The sequence below is a fragment of the Salmo trutta genome, chromosome 21 (assembly GCF_901001165.1).
Source record: "Salmo trutta chromosome 21, fSalTru1.1, whole genome shotgun sequence".
NCBI classification, from domain to species: Eukaryota; Metazoa; Chordata; class Actinopteri; order Salmoniformes; family Salmonidae; genus Salmo; species Salmo trutta.
In genome coordinates, this window is record NC_042977.1 from 13,186,388 (window position 1) to 13,203,453 (window position 17,066).

Sequence of the window (17,066 nt, forward strand, 5' to 3'; positions counted from 1 at the left end):
GCACACTGAGTCCATGCAACTGAAAATGTTGACTTCAAAACATATTTGGGCTTGCCATAAAGGGGTTTGATATCTTTAATCAAAAAGTATTTCAGATTTTCATAAGGAATTAAGTAATTTAACAATTTCAAAAAACATAATTCCACAGACACTATGGGTTTTAAATTTGGGCTGTAACAACAGGCTGTAAATGTGGAAAAAGTCAAGGGGTGTGAATACTTGCTGAAGGCACTATGTATGCATGCAAACATCTATACAGATGTCTCACTGATCGTGAGAAAGACCATCTTTCCCAGTTTCAGACAACACGCATCTCTAGCTGTACTGCACAATCTATAAAGTACGACAGGCTCTCGCTAAACCTGCTAAGAATAAGCCGAGGTAAAACTCCCTAGGATGGAAGAAACCTTTCAAGTAGCGAAACTGTCTTAGAGACCAAACTCTGCCTTTCAACTGGATCTGGGGACGGATTTCCACCCGTGGCTGTCCCCTTTACTGTGTGTTGCTGTTTTTAGACTATAAACACTATTCATTGTTGTCCATTTTAGCCATTCCTTTAAGATCCACAGTTCATTCTGAGCAGCGGTCTTCCCAAATCAAATGGTTATTGGTCGCAAACACATATTTAGCAGATGTTATTGCGAGTGTAGTGAAATGATTGTGTTCCTAGCTCCAACAGTGCAGTAATGTATAACAACACACAACAAAACACATGAATGTAAAAGTAAAAAGAATGGAATTAAGAAATATCTAAATATTAGGATGAGCCATGTCGGAGTATGAATGCATGTATGTATGACCAAAAGTATGTGGACATCCCTTCAAATGAGTGGATTTGGCTATTTCTGCCACACCCATTGCTGACAGGTGTATAAGATTGAGCACACAGCCATGCAATCTCCATAGACAAACACTTGCAGTAGAATGGCCCATACTGACGAGCTCAGTGACTTTCAACGTGGTTCCGTCATAGGGTGCCACCTTTCCAACAAGTCAGTCGATTCATATTTATGCCCTGCTAGAGCTACCCCGGTCAACAGTAAGTGCTGTTATTGTGAAGAGGAAACTTCTAGGTGTAACAACGGCTCAGCCATGAAGTGGTAGGCCACACAAGCTCACAGAACGAGACCGCCGAGTGCTGAAGCACATAAAAATTGTCTGTCCTCGGTTGCAACACTCTACAGAGTTCCAAACTGCCTCTGGAAGCAATTTCAGCACAAGAACTGTTCGTCGAGAGATTCACAAAATGGGATTCCATGGAGTGATGAATCCCGCTTCACAGTCTGGCAGTCCGACGGGCGAATCTGGGTTTGGCGGATGTCAGGAGAACGCTACCTGCCTGAAAGCATTGGTGCCAACTGTGAAGTTTGGTGGAGGAGGAGGAATAATGGTTCGGGCTAGGGCCCTTACTTCCAGTGAAGGGAAATCTTAACGCTATAGCATACAATGTCATTCAACGATTCTGTGCTTCTTACTTTGTGGCAAGAGTTTGGGGAAGACCCTTTCCTGTTTCAGCATGACAATGCCCCCATGCACAAAGCGAGGTCTATACAGAAATGGTTTGTCGAGATCGGAGTGGAAGAACTTGACTGGCCTGCAGAGCCCTCACCTCAACACCATCAAACACTTTTGGGATGAATTATAACGACGATTGTGAGCCAGGCCTAATCGCCCAACATCAGTGCCCGACCTCACTTATGCTGGTGGCTGAATGGAAGGAAGTCGTTACAGCCTTATTCTAAAATGAATTAAATAAAAGTTCCTCATCAATCTAAACACAATACCCCATAATGACAAAGTGAAAAAAGGTTTTTAGATTTTTTTGCAAATGTATTATAAATAAAAAACAGAAATACCTTATTTACATAAGTGTTCTAATGAAGGGAAGGATAAAGCTGATATTATAGTTTTTTTTTTTTAACAAGCACTGAATATCTGCTGGTTCCCTTTTTGATAATGCTGGGGAGCAGGGCCTTTAATGTAAGCTCTGTTACAGTAAACTATCATATAGGCCCTCACGTGAACCATTTTAACATTGAGCCTGTTTCTTATGCTGAGGTCTATAAAGCATTAAAGGCAATAGACACTAAAAAGTCTGCAGGTCCAGAAAACCTGGATGCCTACCTCAAAGATAGCAGCTGGTATTATTACTGAACCTGTGGCTCACATTTTCAACTTGAGTCTCTTGACCAATTCCATACCCAGCATTTAGAAATCAGATTATGTCCTCCCGCTGCTAAAGGGTGGCGATCCCTCAGATGCTAATAACTATAATCCTATCCTAGCCAAAGTCTATGAATCCCTAGCTAAAAAACTTTGAAATTGAAAATAACGTACTAAGCGGGATTTAGTCTGGCTTTAGTACGGGGCACAGCACCACAACTGCAGCTATGGCAGTGGCAAATTACATCAATGCACTTGATAAAAAGCAACATTGTGCTAATCTGTTTGTTGATTTCTCAAAGGCATTTGATTCAGTTTACCATAAATTGTTGCTCACTAGACTCGGTAACATTGGTCTCAGTGAAGGAGCAGTAAATTGGTTTAGGAACTATCTTAATGACAGAACACAATGTGTATATGCTGACAATCACAAGTCTAGCTTTCTTGAGATTAATAGAGGTGTGCCCCAGGGTTCCATTTTAGCTCCTGTGTTGTTCTAAGTTTGTGTTAGTGATTTGGGAAATGGGAAGCAACCAGCAAACTTGCATCTATATGCAGATGCTACAGTCATGTATTAATGTGATCCTTCACTGGATCAGGTTGTTGAAGACCTCCAGACTGCTTTTCAGTCAGTGCAGGCCTCCCTTTACGGTCTCAAACTGGTCTTAAATAACAAAATTACCTTTACCAGAGCTTGCACTCAGCCAGAGAAGGTTAGCGTTGTCAAATCTGGTGGCTTATCCACTGAAAAAGAGTCATCCTACAAATACCTAGGTATATGGTTGGATGACAAGTTGTCCTCTGAAGTTCATATGGATAATTTTGCGACGAAGCTTAAATTGAAATTGGGTTTTTATTTTTGTAACTAGGCAAGTCAGTTAGGAACACTTTATTTTCAATGACGGCCTCGGAACGGTGGGTTAACTGCCTTGTTCAGGGGCAGAACAACAGATTTTTACCTTGTCAGCTCGGGGATTCGTTTTTGCAACCTTCCGGTTACTAGTCCAACGCTCTAACCACCTGCCTTACATTGCACTCCACGAGGAGCCCGCGTGGCGAGCTAACTACCTGTTACACGAGGGCAGCAAGAAGCCAAGGTAAGTTGCTAGCTAGCATTAAACTTAGCTCATAAAAAATTATAAATCTTAACATAATCACTAGTTAACTACACATGGTTGATGATATTACTAGTTTATCTAGCGTGTCCTACGTTGCATATAATCGATGCGGTGCCTGTTAATTTCTCATTGAATTACAGCCTACTTTGACAAATGGGTGATGATTTAACAAGCGCATTTGCGAAAAAAAGCACTGTCGTTGCACCAATGTACCTAACCATAACCATCAATGCCTTTCTTTAAAATCAATACACAAGTATATATTTATAAACCTGCATATTTAGTTGATATTGCCTGCTAACATATAAGAAATCTAACTAAGGAAATTGTGTCACTTCTCTTGCGTTCCGTGCAAGCAGCAGTTTGGGCCGCCTGGCTCATTGCGAACTGTGTGAAGTCCATTTATTCCTAACAAAGGCCATAATTAATTATGACATAACACTGGAAGTTGTACAATGTAACAGCAATATTTAGACTTAGGGATGCCATCCGTTAGATAAAATACGGAACGGTTCCGTATTTCACTGAAAGAATAAACGTTTTGTTTTCAAAATGATAGTTTCCGGATTCGACAATTTTAATGACCAAAGGCTCGTATTTCTGTGTGTTATAATTAAATCTACGATTTGATAGAGCAGTCTGACTGAGCGATGGTAGGCACCAGCACGCTCGAAAGCATTCATTCAAACAGCACTTTCGTGTGTTTGCCAGCAGCTCTTCGCTGTGCTTCAAGTATTGTGCCGTTTATGACTTCAAGCCTATCAACTCCCAAGATTAGGCTGGTGTAACCGATGTGAAATGGCTAGCTAGTTAGCGGGGTGTGCGCTAATAGCGTTTCAAACGTCACTCGCTCTGAGACTTGGAGTAGTTTTTCCCCTTGCTCTGCATGGGTAACGCTGCTTCGAGGGTGGCTGTTGTCGATGTGTTCCTGGTTCGAGCCCAGGTAGGAGCGAGGAGAGGGACGGAAGCTATACTGTTACAATGGCAATACTAAAGTGCCTATAAGAACATCCAATAGTCAAAGGTATATGAAATACAAATCGTAGAGAGAGAAATAGTCCTATAATAACTACAACCTAAAACTTCTTACCTGGGAATATTGAAGACTCATGTTAAAATGAACCACCAGCTTTCATCTGTTCTCATGTTCTGAGCAAGGAACTTAAATGTTAGCTTTTTTACATGGCACATATTACACTTTTACTTTCTCCAACACTTAGTTTTTGCATTACTTAAACCAAATTGAACATATTTCATTATTTATTTGAGGCTAAATTGATTTTACTGATGTATTATATTAAGTTAAAATAAGTGTTCATTCAGTATTGTTGTAATTGTCATTATTACAAATAAATGTGAACAAAAAAAGTTTTAAAAAAATTGTGAGGCGTCTGTTTTAGAGGTCGGCCGATTATGATTTTTCAACGCCGATACTGATTATTGGAGGACCAAAAAAGGCTGATTATTATAATTTTTTAAATTATATATATAATTAAAATATATATATAATAAAAAAAACTAAAAAAAAACCTGTTTGCTTTGTCAAGATGGGGTATTGTGTGTAGATTGATGAGGGGGGAAAACAACTTAATACATTTTAGAATAAGGCTGTAACATAACAAAATGTTATGACTACTCTCCCTTTTCGAAACGTTTTGAAAAACAAAGCAACCGTCCCAATGGAATATTATTGAAGCCCTGGTTGAAAAAGCCCCTAAAGATTTATGTTATACAACGTTTGACATGTTTGAACGAACTTAAATATATATTTTTTGCTCATTCCTGACGACAAGTCAGACGCACACGGTACATTTTCACTAGCCTTCGGAGCGCGCTAACACTATTGGGACATAAATTATTAACTTTTTTGAACAAAACTACATTTGTTATGGACCTGGGATTCCTAGAAGTGCCTTCTGATAAAGATAATCAAAGGTAAGGTATTATTTACAATAGTATTTTTGATGGTTGATCGTTCCAAGTTGGCTCCAACACGTATAGCCTAGACTTTTTTTCTGGGCATACCACGACGTTTATTGCAAAGTGTGATTTCCCAGTAAAGTTATTTTTAAATCTGGCAAAGCGATGGCATTCAAGACATGTTAATCTATAAGTCTTTGAATGACAATATTACATTTTAACAATGTTTTCGAATAGTAATTTTGTAAATTGTAGCGCTAATAAACCGGAAGCATTTGAGGGAAAAGATTTTCTGAACGTCATGCGCCGATGTAAAATGCTGTTTTTATATATAAATATGAACTTTATCGAACGAAAAATGCATGTATTGTGTAACATGATGACCTAGGAGTGTCATCTGATGAAGGTTGTCAAAGGTTAGTGCTGCATTTAGCTGTGTTTTGGGTATTTGTGATGCATGCTAGTTGCTTTGAAAATGGCTGTGTGATTATTTCTGGCTGGGTACTCTGCTGACATAATCTAATGTTTTGCTTTTGCTGTAAAGCCTTTTTGAAATCGGACAACGTGGTTCGATTCAGGAGAGGTGTATCTATAAAACGGTGTAAAATAGTCATATGTTTGAGAAATTGAAGTTATAGCATTTATGAGGTTTTGCATTTAGCTCGACGCGATTCCACTGGCTGTTGATTAGGGTGGGACGCAAGCGTCCCACTGGCTCAGACAGGTTAAAGTGACCGGTGTTGTATGACTATGCACAGTCTAAGGTGTATGGTAGAGTAACCGGGTGGAGGCCGGCTAGAGCTGCCTATTTAACAATCTGATGGCCTCGAGATAGAAACTGAAAAACAGCTTTTCTGTGCCATTTTTCATTCACCTGTACTGATCTCACCTTCTGGATGATAGTGGCGTGAACAGGCCGTGACTCGCGTGGCTGAGGTCTTTGATGATCTTCTTGACCTTCCTGTGACACCGGGTGCTGTAGATTTCCTGGAGGGCAGGCAGTGATGAGTGATAAGTTGGGCAGACCGCACAACCCTGAGGTTGCAGACGGTGCAGTTGCCGTACCAGGTGATACAGCCTGACAGGATGTGCTCAGCGGTGCATCGGTAAAAGTTTGTGAGGGTCTTAGGGGCCAAGCCACATTTCTTCAGCTTCCTGACGTTGAAGAGGTGCTGTTGCGCCATCTCACCACACCGTCTGTGTGGGTGGACCATTTCATATTGTCAGTAATGTGTATGGCGAGGAACTTTAAGCTTTTCACCTTCTCCACTGTGGATGTGGGCGTGCTCCCTCTGCAGTCTCCTGAAGTCCACGATCAGCTCCTCCGATTTTTTGACGTTGAAGGAGAGGTTCTTTTCCTGGCACCACTCTGCCAGGGCCTCACTTCCTCCCTACCCTTACCACCTAGGGGCGTCAAAAAAGTCCAGGATCCAGATGCAGAGGTAGGTGTTCAGTCCCAGGGTCTTTACCTTAGTGATAAGCTTGGAGGGCTCAACGGTGAGCTGTAGTCAATGAACAGCATTATCACGTAGGTGTTCCTTTTGTCCAGGTGGGAAAGGGCAATGTGGAGTGCAATAGAGATTGCGTAATCTGTGGATCTGTTAGTGCGGTATGCAAATTGGAGTGGGGCCAGGGTTTCTGGGATGATGGTGTTGATGTGAGCCATGACCAGCCTTTTCAAAGCATGGTTACAAATGTTGCCACGGGGGCAGTAGTCATTTAGACAGGTTACCTTGGTGTTCTTAGGCACAGGGACAATGGTGGTTCACATGAAACATGTAGGAATTACAGACTGGGTCAGAGAGAGATTGAAAATGTCAGTGAAGATACTTGCCAGCGCATGCTCCGAGTACACATCCTGGTAATCCGTCTGGCCATCCGGCCTTGTGAACGTTAACTTGTTTATAGGTCTTACTCACATCGGCTACGGAGAGCGTGATTATACAGTCGCCCGGAACAGCTGGCACACTCACACATGGTTCAGTGTTGCTTGCTTCGAAGCAAGCATAAAAAGGCATTTAGCACTTCTGGTAGGCTCGCTTCACTGGGCAGCTCTCAGCTGGGTTTCCCTTTGTAATCTATGATAGTTTGCAAGCCCTGCCACATCCGACGAGCATCAGAGCCAATTTAGTAGGATTCGATGTTAGTCCTGTATTGAGACTTTGCCTGTTTGATGGTTCCAAGGGCGTAGCGGTATATCTTATAAGCGTCCGGATTAGTTTCCTTCTCCTTGAAAGCGGCAGCTCTAGCCTTTAGCTCAGTGCGGATGTTGCCTGTAATCCATGGCTTCTGGTTGGAATATGTATGCATGTATGGTCACTGCGGGGACAACATCATCGATACACTTATTAATGAAGCCGGTGACTGATATGTTAAACTCCTCAATGCTGTCAAATGAATGTCGAAAGATATTCCAGTCTGTGCTAGCAAAACAGTACTGTAGCTTAGCATCCGCTTCATCGGACCACGTCACTGGTACATCCTGTTTGAGTTTTTGCTTGTCAACAGGAAGCGGGAGGAAAGAGTTAAGGTCCAAATGGCCAAATAAGGGTGGGGGAGAGCTTTGTATGAGTCTCTGGGTGTGGAGTAAATGATATCCAAAGATTTTATCCCTCTAGATGCACAGGTGACATGCTGGTAGAAATTAGGTAAAAATGGATTTCAGTTTTCTTGCATTAAAATCACCTGCCACTAGGAGCGCCGCCTCTGGATGAGTATTTTCTTGTTTGCTTATGGCCCTATACAGATTGTTGAATGCGGTCTTAGTGCCAGTATTGGCTTGTGGTGGTAAATAGACAGCTACAAAAAAATTATAATATGAACTCTTGGTAAATAGTATGGTCTACAGCTTATCATGGAGGTATTTTAACGCTTCTTTAATATCAGAGATTGCTTACCAGCTGTTGTTAAAGAGACAAGCCACCACCCCTGATCTTACTGGACTTTGCCGTTCTGTCCCGCCGATGCATAGAAAAAAAAGATAGCTTTATATAATCCATGTCCTTGTTCAGCCATGACTCCAAGAAGCATAGTCTATGTCCCGTTGATAGGATAGTCTTGAGCGAAGCTCGTCCAATTTATTCTCCAACGACTGCACATTCGCCAATAGAACAGAGGGTAGAGGCGATTTGTTCATTCGCCACCATAGTCTCACCAGGGTGTCCGTGCGCCGACCTATAGAGCGCAGTCTCCGCCTTTTACGAGTGTCGGGGATCAACGCCAGGTCCGGAATAATGAATATGTCTTTCGCCTCCAACTCAGTGAAGTAGAGGTCTTCGTCCAAATCGAGGTTAGTGTTAGCCGTTCTGATGGTCCAGAAGCTCTTTCAGTCATAGAAACGATGGTGGAAACATTATGTACAAAGAAAGTTAAGATCAGCTTTCAAAAAATACCCAAAATAGTACAATTGGTCAGGAGCCCATAAAACGGCCGTCATTACACTTTTATTATGTCAATTCCAACTCCCTCTGGGCAAGAAATGTTGGTAAACTCTCCAACCTTTAAAAGACATTACATTCAGAGGTGTCAGTCACTCATCAAAACACTTCTGCCAGGAGAGAGGGGGGAAAAGGGGACGGCCATGACAGCACAGGTGAGAGTCACTTTCAGAAGCACTATTACGAAAGTGCACCTCCCACCCACATAAAAGAAGCAGTGAAAAACCTTCCCTTTCAAACCTGGTGAGAGAGGCATCCTGAAAGGGCCTTGCATTCCTTCCACCTGTGAGCGCCCACGCCACACAAAGGAGCCCCCGCCAGACCAAAGACATCAAAGCTCCCACAGAGCAACTGTTCAAAGTTACATACAAGTCTCCCTGTGGGCCAGACAAAAAAGGAGAGAGTGCACAGGGCTTGGCTATGTGTAGGGATTAGTGTAACAGGAGTCCAAAAACATGAGTTTTCTGAAGCTTGTTTTATTTGTATAGTTACTCATGGCTTTACCGGTGTACAACCTGCCAACTGGTATTAACAAGGTGAAAATGTGAAGGGTTAAAAACATGACAGCACAAAGGGGCTTGCTAGCCGCAGTCGCTAAAGACATACAAAGTGTGTTATGTTTCCACTGCAATAGTTTAGGTCCCTTATGATGCAGTTACTCCGGTAGCAATGAAGTGACGATAATATTCAATCAACAGGATTACTTGTCTTTTGATGAGGGATCCCAAAATGACTAAACAGAAGATTACAGTTTCCAGTCAACAGTTATCTGACTGACTACCTTGTTACCAGGGTTACAGGTTGTTTACTGAGAGAATGAATCATGTTTTGAGACCGGACCGCATCTCATCATTCATTTCCCCCAATATCATGCGTAGAGAAATGCCTACTCAGGGTAATTGAATGAATGTGAATACCTGATATTAGTTGAATGTCTGGTTGAACATCTAAATGACGTTCCTTTTTAGTTACCTGCCAAAGAATAAACACGTCCAAAGAGAAACTGTTTGCCGCAACAGACGGAGTGTATGCGTTCGATGCTAATCTAGCTCTAGGAGCGAATAGAGCTTCTTGGATAATCTTTCATCAACAGGAATTCACAACAATGATGGGCCTCATTTGTCAAGCAAGCAACACTTAAAAAGACACTAAGCATAATAGCGGCGCAATGACTGGAAGTCTATGGGTAACGCTAGTTAGTACTGGCTCGTTAAAACGACCTGTAACCTCATTGCCAAAGTAACCCTTTAACTACTGTAATGCCTCACTTTGTGCTCAGTGGCAGTACATACAGTTGAAGTCGGAAGTATACATACACCTTAGCCAAATACATATAAACTCAATTTTTCACAATTCCTGACATTCACCACTGATTTTAAGAATGTGAAATGTCAGAATAATTAGTAGAGTGAATGATTTATTTCAGCTTTTATTTCTTTCCTCACATTCCCAGTGGGTCTGAAGTTTACATACACTCAATCAGCATTTGGTAGCATTGCCTTTAAAATGTTTAACTTGGGTCAAACGTTTCAGGTAGCCTTCCACAATAAGTTGGGTGAATTTTGGCCCATTTCTCCTGACAGAGCTGGTGTAACTGAGTCAGGTTTGTAGGCCTCCTTGATCGCACACACTTCTTCAGTTCTGCCCACAAATGTTCTATAGGATAGAGGTCAGGGCTTTGTGATGGCCACTCCAATATCTTGACTTTGTTGTCCTTAAGTCATTTTGCCACAACTTTGGAAGTATGCTTGGGGTCATTGTCCATTTGGAAGACCCATTTGTGACCAAGCTTTAACTTCCTGGCTGATGTCTTGAGATGTTGCTTCAATATATCCACATAATTTTCCTTTCTCATGAAGCCATCTATTTTGTGAAGTGCACCAGTCGCTCCTGCAGCAAAGCACACTCACAACATGATGCTGCCACCCCTGTGCTTCACGGTTGGGATGGTATTCTTCGGCTTGCAAGCTTCCCCTTTTTTCCTTCAATCATAACGATGGTCATTATGGCCAAACAGTTCTATTTGTATTTCATCAGACTAGAGGATATTTCTCCAAAAAGTACGATCTTTGTCCCCATGTGCAGTTGCAAACCGTAGTGTGGGTTTTTTATGCCGGTTTTGGAGCAGTGGCTTCTTCCTTGCTGAGCAGCCTTTCTGGTTATGTCAATATAGGACTCGTTTTACTGTGGATATAGATACTTTTGTACCTGTTTCCTCCAGCATCTTCACAAGGTCCTTTGCTGTTGTTCTGGGATTTTTGCACCAAAGTACGTTCATCTCTAGGAGACACAACACATCTCCTTCCTGAGTGGTATGACGGCTGCGTGGTCCCATGGTGTTTATACTTGCGTACTATTGTTTGTACAGATGAACGTGGTACCTTTAGGCCTTTGGAAATTGCTCCCAAGGATGATCCAAACTGGAGGTCCACAATTTTTTCTGAGGTCTTGGCCGATTTCTTTTGATTTTCCCATGATGTCAAGCAAAGAGGCACTGAGGTTGAAGGTAGGCCTTGACTCAAATGATGTCAATTAGCCTATCAGAAGCTTCTAAAGCCATGACATCATTTTCTGGAATTTTCCAAGCTGTTTAAAGGCGCTGTCAACTTAGTGTATGTAAACTTCTGACCCACTGGAATTGTGAAACAGTGAATTATAAGTGAAATAATCTATCTGTAAACAATTGTTGGAAAAATTACTTGTGACATGCACAAAGTAGATGTCCTAGCCGACTTGCCAAAACTATAGAAAGGTTAACAAGAAATTTGTGGAGTGGTTGAAAAACAAGTTTTAATGACTCCAACCTAAGTGTATGTAAACTTCCAACTTCACCTGTATATCACAATGTTGAAATATTTTTTATCTAGGGAAGTCCGTTAAGAACAAAATCGTATTTACAATGACGGCCTACCCCGGCAAAACCTGGACGACGCTGGGCCAATTGTGCACCACCCTTTGGACTCCCAATCAAGGCCAGATGTGATACAGCCTGGATTCGAACCAGGGACTGTAGTGACACCTCTTGCTCTGCAATGCAGTGCCTTAGACCACTGCACCTCTCAGGAGCCAAGTGTTGTGGTTGTCAGGAATTTCTGCAGCTTCAATAAAAGGTCAGCTGCTGAATTCACATTTGCATAGGTTAGGCTATATTTTTCCACATTTTGTTGTTTCACCCTTAATTTAAAATGTACATTTAGATTTTTGGGGGTATTGGCCTACCTGTAATGTCAAAGTGGAATTAAGTTTTTTATTTTTTATTCAGGCAAAGCAATCAACTTTTTGTCCTGAATACAAAATGTTATGTTTGGGGCAAATCCAATACAACACATTACTGAGTACTACTCTCCATATTTTCCAGCATAGTGGGGAGGTTTTCAGGATAAAAAATAAACGGAATGGCGCTAAACACAAGCAAAATCCTAGAGGAAAATCTGGTTCAGTCTGTTTTCCACCAGACACTAGGAGATTAATTCACCTTTCAGCAGGACAATAACCTAAAAAAAGGCCAAATCTACATTGGAGTTTCTTACCAAGAAGACAGTGAATGTTCTGGAGTGGCAGAGTTTCAGTTTGGACTTGAATCTACAGCAAGACCTGAAAATGGTTGCCTAGCAATGATCAACAACCAATTTGACAGAGCTTGAATTTTGAAAATAATACATGGGTAAATGTTGCACAATCCAGGTGTGGAAAGCTCTTAGAACTCACCCAGAAAGACCCACAGCTGTAATTGCCACCAAATGTGCTTCTACAAAGTATTAACTCAGGGGTGTGAACACTTCTGTATTTAACTTTCAATACATTTTCAAAAATGTCTAAAAACCTTATTTTTCTGTAATTATGGGGTAGTGTGTTTATATCAATGAGAAAAAAATGAAGGTAATCCATTTTGAATTCAGGTTGTAAAACAAAAACAATTGGAAAAAGTCAAGGGGTATGAATACTTTCTGAAGGCACTGTACATTAGTGGCAATGTAAAAGTGTTAACCAACACCTATAGTTTGTGAGTTACATTGAGCTGCATAAGGCACGTTCGACCCAAAATAGTGAGTTGGTGTGACTGAGTTAAGTGTGTGTGCGTGCATGCATCCCAACTACAGTGCCGTCATGCAAGACAGAGGACTTCTGACCAGTGATTTATTTAATGAGTGAAAGTATTCCTTTCCCTGCAGATCAAAGCCTGATCTGTGAGGAGCCAGAGATCAGATAAATGTTTTCCATGTCCGCCATTTGCACTGTCCCCGTTACTTACCAGCTGACAGTCCAGACAAATCTGCCCAATTCAAAGGCACCATCGAACAGCCACCTCTTTTACGTTTTCCCTTATTCTTATGGCCCTCTCCCTTACCCTAATTTTACCCTCTCTTTCTCACTCCCCCTCCTCCTAACCCCTCTTATCTCTCCAGAGTCTTGTATTTTGACAAATGTCACCTAGTAAAAACTCCTGCTGGTCCCTGAAAGTCACACAGCTGCGCTGGACAGGAAGTGGATCCCACAGACGCTGGATTGCCAGATTTACCAGTAGAATCCCTTCAGACATTTAGCAGCCCCCTATTGGGAGAAACTCAACACGGCCAAAATTGAATGCCTGACCGGCAAGTTCAACAGCAGACACAATTTTTTCCTCCATCAGGAGATACTGCAAATGTCCTTGAATTTAGCTACCCTACCCTGACTGTGGTAGAGTAACTGACGAGAGTGCTTGTGCAAGCTCTTTCAGTGATACAGGATTGTCTGCCGTCCTCCCTAGCAGAGATAAGGAAAAGCTCATTCAGACAGGCAGACCCTCGGATTAAGAGGCCAATTCGCAGGCTGTCACTCAAGCATGGCAGTCAGTGGCTCGTCAAAAGAAAAGACAAAGGTCCTTAAATGGTAAAATCGTGTTTTATTTCTCACCAGGGCAGAATGAAAAGTGGAGAGAACATTTGCTCAGATTGGTTTCTCAATAAAGCACAATTTAAACCCTGTTATTCGTAATCATGAGGAAATGGGAAAATATTGTGAGAACCCATAACCACATCTACTAAATGTCACAAGACTAGCAAATGACTGCAACAGAAGATGCATGTATATCGATGACCATAATGGCTTTTCTAAAACACCCCTAGTCACGTAGTGCCGCAGAAAGCACTCAAACTATCCAAAACATCCAGTGGAATTCATGTTTATGTGGTCGCATTAATTTTATGACAGATGGAGAAGCAATGGAAGAGACCTAGAAAGGAGGTGGGACTGGGCATTTTGCAGAAGAATGCATACTCTTTCAGGGCAGCGGAAGTGCACCCAACCACTAACAAACATGACCAACTAACTTTTTGTTAGCGGTCCAAATTAATAAAAAAGGTAAGTCAGCCTTGAGGTATGCCTCACCAGTTTCTCTTTGTAGACCATTTGTCTGAGCCACTTGAAGTCCAGCGGTTTGAAGGCGGAGAAGACGAATAGCGAGTCCTTTTCGTAGCGCTCAGGCTTCTGAATGGCCCCCTCGGGGTAGGTGATGCGCATGGTGGTCTTGGTGCCCACGTCCTTGCCGAAACCAGTCACAGGAGCCTCGTTCAACCTGCGGTTAGAGAAGAAATGCTATGGGGGCGAATACATTGTGTGTTGACATCATAACATAATCTGCGGCTGGCACCCAGGCTACCAAACTAACCCCAAGTCCATTAAAGTCTAACCAGTGTCAAGAGTTCAAAAGGAGAAACTGACATTCAGCAGAACTACCCTCTTTACCCTCTTAACTGGCATCATGTTGCCCTTCCATTGGACGTAGACTCACCTCACCACAATGTCGTAATCATCTATGCGCGAGCCCAAAGACTTGTTGGCCAGGATACCACCATTGCCCACAATAATGCATCTTTTACAACCAAGACTGGAAGAGAAGAACATCTGAGGGGTTAAAAAGTGTGTCCGCACACGAGTGCGCTACTTAATTCCCATGGCAATTACCTGTCAAGGTCTTCACCCAAGCCATAGTTCTTTGTGGCAGTTAGAATACTGTCTATGATTCTTTCTGCAAAATGAAACGGGAGAGAAAAAGACAGTTTAGATATCAACTACAGTTCAATGTTGTTTGCTAGGTCACAGACAAAACCCCTCATGAAAAGGATTAATAGCTCCTCTTTAATAACAAACTGTCGAGGACTTCAACGCCCAGAAAACAATGTAGCAAGCTAGGTGGTCCTTGGGAGAAGGTCTGGAGGAGAACACGTCCCTAACCATTTATTAAAATTACAGATAAGGATAAGCCACAGGCCCGGTGACAGTAAAATTGGAAAACCATCAGCCCATTCAGGACGGATGAATCCGGGTGAAACGGCACTTCAGGAAAAAAAACGCTGCCCATACAACCCCTACGTGAGGGGGGTTGCACACATCCCTCCTGAGATGTGTGCAAACCTGGTGGCCAACTACAAGAAACGTCAGACCTCTGTGATTGCCAACAAGGGTTTTGCCACCAAGCACTAAGTCATGTTTTGCAGAGGGGTCAAAAACTTATTTCCCTCATTAAAATGCTAATCATTTTATAGCATTTTTGACATGCGGTTTTCTGGATTTTTGTTGTTGTTGTTGTTGTTCTGTCTCTCACTGTTCAAATAAACCTACCATTAAATTTACAGACTGATCATTCCTATGTAAGTGTGCAAACGTACAAAATCAGAAGGGGATCAAATACTTTCTTCCCCCACTGTAGAAGCAAAGCTATGTTGAGACAACGGGATTCTAATATCCCATAACTCTTTGCAACAACGGGACCGGCTATTCCAGTTAACAACGGCGCTGGCCTCAGATTTGTGACGACGTTGTCTTAACCTGTATATGTTCGACCTATGAGCAAACCTAGGAAGTCAAATATGTGCTATGATTTGTTGATTCAACTTACATTACAAAAAAGTACATTCCATTGCATGAGCCACATCTGTTAACATCATTTGAATGAACATTCTACATTTCCATGGAAATTATTACACCACAATACCAGGCAGACATTGGGATTGTACCCATGAATATGCGTATGCCAGTCAAATTGCCAGGGTTAGCGGTTCCAAGCCTTTTCTATTCACTCTATTTCTATGTGTGCTGCTCCTGCATTTTGGTCATTCAGTCAGCTGTTCGATATAATTTTATTTTCATGACGGTCTTCATCCATAACAGTTGGTTATTGTGCCAGCCCTACTGCTTCACAATCGAGGAAAGAATGAAGACTTAAGTATTTTGATGCATTTCACCTTTAGGATGGGTGTTGAAGAAAAAGCCATAGAAGTTTGTAGAAGTTCAGAGAAACTGAAGTGTTGTCTCACTGTCTAGATGTTGCTGTAGCAAGAAACGTCCTGTAATATCCAAGCATCCCATTCTCACCCTTTACCCTTCGCCCCAACCCAGGCAAAAAGGCACAGTCAGTGGCAGTGTGTGTAACCATCAGAGAGCATGACAGGAGCAGCGTGAGATCAACCCAAGTAGGCCAGGAGGGATGTTCTGCCAGCTCTATCACCAAGCATGAAGATGCGCTAACTGGCCCGTGGTGATAAGGATGGTAGAGCTCTGGCACCCTCTTCTCTTTAGATTACCTATCCAGCCCAAATCATCATCTATACACAGTTCCAAAACCACCATGACAAGTTAATGACATATCCATTGCCATCAATGAGATACATGGGATAATCAAATCTGTCTAACGTTAGACACACAATTTGTCTTACCTTGTGTTTTGAATCCAAATGGAGGCAAGTAATTGCGGACTTTGGCCAGCCGCTTGAAGTTCCGGTCGAGAAACATGGGAGCTGGCTTCATGAACCTGTGAGAAGAACAGTAGAAAGAAAAACAGGAGAGATTACTGTAAAACTTCAATAAATAGCCTGGCGTTTCAATCGCTGAAGAAAAACGGCACTAATTAGAGACGGGCTCCTATTTGAGCCAAGCGTCTATTTACATAAAATGCACACAGCTTTTGCTCAATAAAATGTTAAGAAGACTACCACACTATTTATTGTGACCCGTATGACCTGTATAAACATTATAACAACAAATCCATCGCAGATCAGACGTGCAAAGACTAGGCTGCCTACCATACACCTGATTTTGCACTTCAGCACCATGGAAAAAAAATTATTAGGGACGGAACGGCTAGGAACAATGACAGAATAAAAAATACATGTTTAATGCACATGACCGTGGGAATATCAGAGCTGTGTCCATTGTAGCCTCGTCAATAATTATTTTTAACCCAGCGTTTATTTGAAAATGTGTTTATTTCCTGAAATGTGTGCTATTAACCTGTCTGGGCTAGGGAGCAGTATTTTCACGGCCGGATGACAAACGTACCCAATTTAAACAGGTTACAACTCTGGCCCAGAAACTAGAATATGCATATTATTAGTAGATTTGGATAGAGAACACTCTGAAGTTTCTAAAACGGTTTGAATGGTGTCTA

General features: G+C 42.0%; 1 protein-coding gene across 9 annotated transcripts in view; it reads right to left on the reverse strand.

The window, feature by feature from the left end:
• The window catches only part of LOC115156719 (CMP-N-acetylneuraminate-beta-1,4-galactoside alpha-2,3-sialyltransferase-like), an 88,812-nt gene that overhangs the window by 31,629 nt on the left and 40,117 nt on the right, over positions 1-17,066 (reverse strand). For 7 of the 9 annotated variants that reach the window (XM_029704337.1, XM_029704339.1, XM_029704342.1 and 4 more), the window contains 4 exons: positions 16,336-16,442; positions 14,585-14,648; positions 14,412-14,507; positions 14,009-14,195 (listed from right to left, as the gene is read on the reverse strand). In XM_029704337.1, the coding sequence (XP_029560197.1) occupies positions 14,009-14,195; positions 14,412-14,507; positions 14,585-14,648; positions 16,336-16,442 (454 nt within the window). The remainder of the gene's footprint in view (positions 1-14,008; positions 14,196-14,411; positions 14,508-14,584; positions 14,649-16,335; positions 16,443-17,066) is intronic. The other 2 variants (XM_029704343.1, XM_029704341.1) reach the window with 1 other exon arrangement.